This window comes from Limulus polyphemus, unplaced genomic scaffold, assembly GCF_000517525.1.
Source record: "Limulus polyphemus unplaced genomic scaffold, Limulus_polyphemus-2.1.2 Scaffold3246, whole genome shotgun sequence".
Classification (NCBI taxonomy): Eukaryota; Metazoa; Arthropoda; class Merostomata; order Xiphosura; family Limulidae; genus Limulus; species Limulus polyphemus.
The window spans coordinates 67038-70131 of record NW_013668856.1 but is presented as its reverse complement, the minus strand read 5'-3'; the positions used below and the strand labels follow the sequence as shown (position 1 = coordinate 70131).

The window sequence follows — 3094 nt, the reverse complement described above, 5'->3', positions numbered from 1 at the left end:
GAGAAAAGAGGAACATCGAAGGTAGAGTTGGTAAAGAAGGAAGGAGCAACACTAGGACTAATTATCACAGGTATGTTGATCTTTGACCTGGTGTGACCTGGTGGTTAGGAACTCGACTTGCAATCTGCAGTCGTGGGATCGAAACCCCTCACTAAACATGCTTGCTCATTCAGCCGTGGGGGAGTTATAATGTAGTGGTCAGTCCATAATTTTGAAATGATAGACTAGAGGGAAAGCAGCTAGTAGACAGTACGCACTGCCAACTCTTGGGCCACTCTTATCAGACTGAATAGTGGGATTTAACCGTCACTCTTATAATGCGTCGGGTTACGTCCACAAAATGCACAGCACGAGTTTTTGTGGTGGTTATGGGACATTTATCTCCACAGTCTGGCAGGCCAACCAACAGACACACACAGATTGACAAAGAGAAGACGTTAATAAATATTGCTACCGGTATAGTTAAATAAGCCTACTCACTGTTTTTATTATATTTGTTTAAACAGCAGTACGTATTTCACGGCCACAATAAAATACTCTTTTATTGACGCTTATTTCATTTGCTTTTTTAATTTGACAACTAAATGGTATTTCGATCAGATTCAAACGCTTTTTCTACTTTTTAAAAACTAATTCATATAAAACAGTCATTGGGAAATGTTATTGTTATTTTCGCGCAAAACAACAAAATGGGCTATCTGCATTCTGTCTACCACGGGGAATCGAACCCAGGATTTTAGAAATGTAAGTGCATAAGCTTACAGCTAACCCACCGAGAGACCATTGGGAAATAATTTTAGTGAGAACTAAACACTGTTTGTAAAGGTTATATAAATATATATGTATGTGTTTATAAATCGCCAATATTGTCAGAGCAAAACACACATTTTAATTAAGCACGATTCAACTGTTAGTTGAAAACCATTTAGTGCCTGGAAACTTTGTGAAACATTTTTTCACAACAATAACGTGGAAAATGAAGCAATTTGTTTTGTCGATGTACGAGAATAATGCGCTCTATTTTCTTAACGTTCCTTGGACCGAAACATTAACAAGGCGACGAACGGAGATGCAGCGATCAGGGATTGTTCTTGGGAATGTAAAAATTGGACAGACATCAGTACCACCGGAAATAACGGGAGTAAACCAGACGTTGGTGATAAACGAGTCACCTGTTTCACTCGCTTTAACAATGTGTGCATTCTGACCAAAGATGAACGACGAATGACACGTTCTAGTATCACATCTATCATCCTAATGCACATATCTTCCCGTCAGTCAGGGGCATCTTGTTAACCTCGTGCGTTGTTGTTCTAAGTTTGGACAAAACTTGGAAAGGGGTTAACTTCTTGGTACTGCAGTTCTAGTTTCTGTTTTGACGTTTCCAGCTCCAGATGGGCTCACGACATAGCTGGAGTCCTCTATTTTAGGAGGATTGTTCTTGAAACTGTATTATTTTTAAATCAAATTAATGGTAATTATATAATATCCCATTAGTGTTATTTATTTTCAAATAACATCAGTTCTCTCATATTTTACCAGTAAAATTATCATTACAACCTTTTGTTGAGAAACTAATTTGTTCATGATTTTTTAATGCATTTTTTGTAGAAAATAATTTTTGAAATGTTTATTGAATATCAAACCACCAATAAACGTCTGTTTGAACTTTGCATTACTAACAGTTTCCAGTACGTGAAGAGTGCCTCAGCGGTAAGTGTATAGGCTTATAACGCTAAAAACCAGGTTTCGATAATCGTGATGGGAATAGCATAGATAGTCTATTGTTTAGCTTTGCACATAACAACGATATGTAGAGCTAATGGATTTGGATTGTCGTTACATATGGCTGAACTATAAGTAACGTTTTTCACCTGTTCAGAAAGCAGGTTTACAATACAAACGATGCATGTGTAAGTACAACAGCTTTTTACATAAGCCGTCGTGCTTTCATTGAAAATCAAGTGTTCTTTATTCTTTCAATTACCAATCAGTATTTTGTTGTTAATAAAAACGAATTCTCAGAACGGACGAGCTAATTGTGTAAGATCTTGTCGTTCGCCATAATGATATTACTGTAGAAACACAATAAACCTCTTGGGGTATTCATGGCCTCGTTATTAAAGTACATTGTACAGGACAAATAGGATAATTAATTTAGCACCAGGACTCCAGTGAGGCTAAACCTGCTGGACATCAGAGAGGCTAGAGCTAGCAAACTTCAAATAAAAAAACTTGTTATTTTTAAAGAGGATTCCACTTCGCATGTTCCGTTTGTTTGATCGAAACTGTTCTATAACTGTCAACAGAAGAAATTTCTAACTGAATATAAAATAAAGGAGCCAATCCCAATCCCCAGACATTTTATTAATAACACTTGGGTGTTGAGTTTTCCATATCTTGGAAATGTATGTACATTTCAGAGTTTATCCAAACGTGTAAAATGTAACTGTTTTTAGAATATTTGTTTCGAAGAAAACAGTTAAAATTGTTTCTTGGGCATTACTGCTAAAAGCGGTATTGAAGTTACTTGTACACACTTTTATCCGAAGTTAAAAATTGTATCGATATTCTTCACGCTCAGTTTCAAAGTCATTGTTACTGAATCTTATTGTTTGTGACCTCCCAGTTAATTCTGATTAGAGTTACCAAGGTATTATAACAGCTTCTTCATTCTTATGTTGAAGCTGTAATTATCAATTTCATCGGGGTAATATTTGCTGAAAGATTCTGGAACATTATCCTAGTTTTTCCAATCCGGTCTCCCGTTATTTGATATCTTATTTAGATACAAAAAGAAATGTAAAGTTTTTACTAAAATGATCATCTTAAAGAACGTGACTGATAATGTAAGACATTATACACAATAGCAGAAATATCCTCCCTCCGGGCAGGTATAACTGCTAGTTCCCGTGGAAGGCTATTGGGTATGCGGCCTTTTCTGGAATTATCTGACAGTTCTACAACAATGTATTCATACTTGACATTCAATAATGTTCACCAAGCACGAGAAAAAATGATGTTATTGAAATTTTAGTTTAAAAATGAGCTGTCATCACAGAGTAGATTTTATTGAAGTATTTCTTTGTAGACG

At 35.9% G+C, this 3094-nt stretch overlaps 1 protein-coding gene across 1 annotated transcript in view; it reads left to right on the top strand.

Moving 5' to 3' along the window:
- Positions 1 to 3094, top strand: part of LOC106468979 (glutamate receptor-interacting protein 1-like) — a 30982-nt gene that overhangs the window by 603 nt on the left and 27285 nt on the right. Inside the window, exon 2 of the mRNA XM_022397376.1 lies at positions 4 to 70. Within this exon, the coding sequence (XP_022253084.1) occupies positions 4 to 70 (67 nt within the window). The remainder of the gene's footprint in view (positions 1 to 3; positions 71 to 3094) is intronic.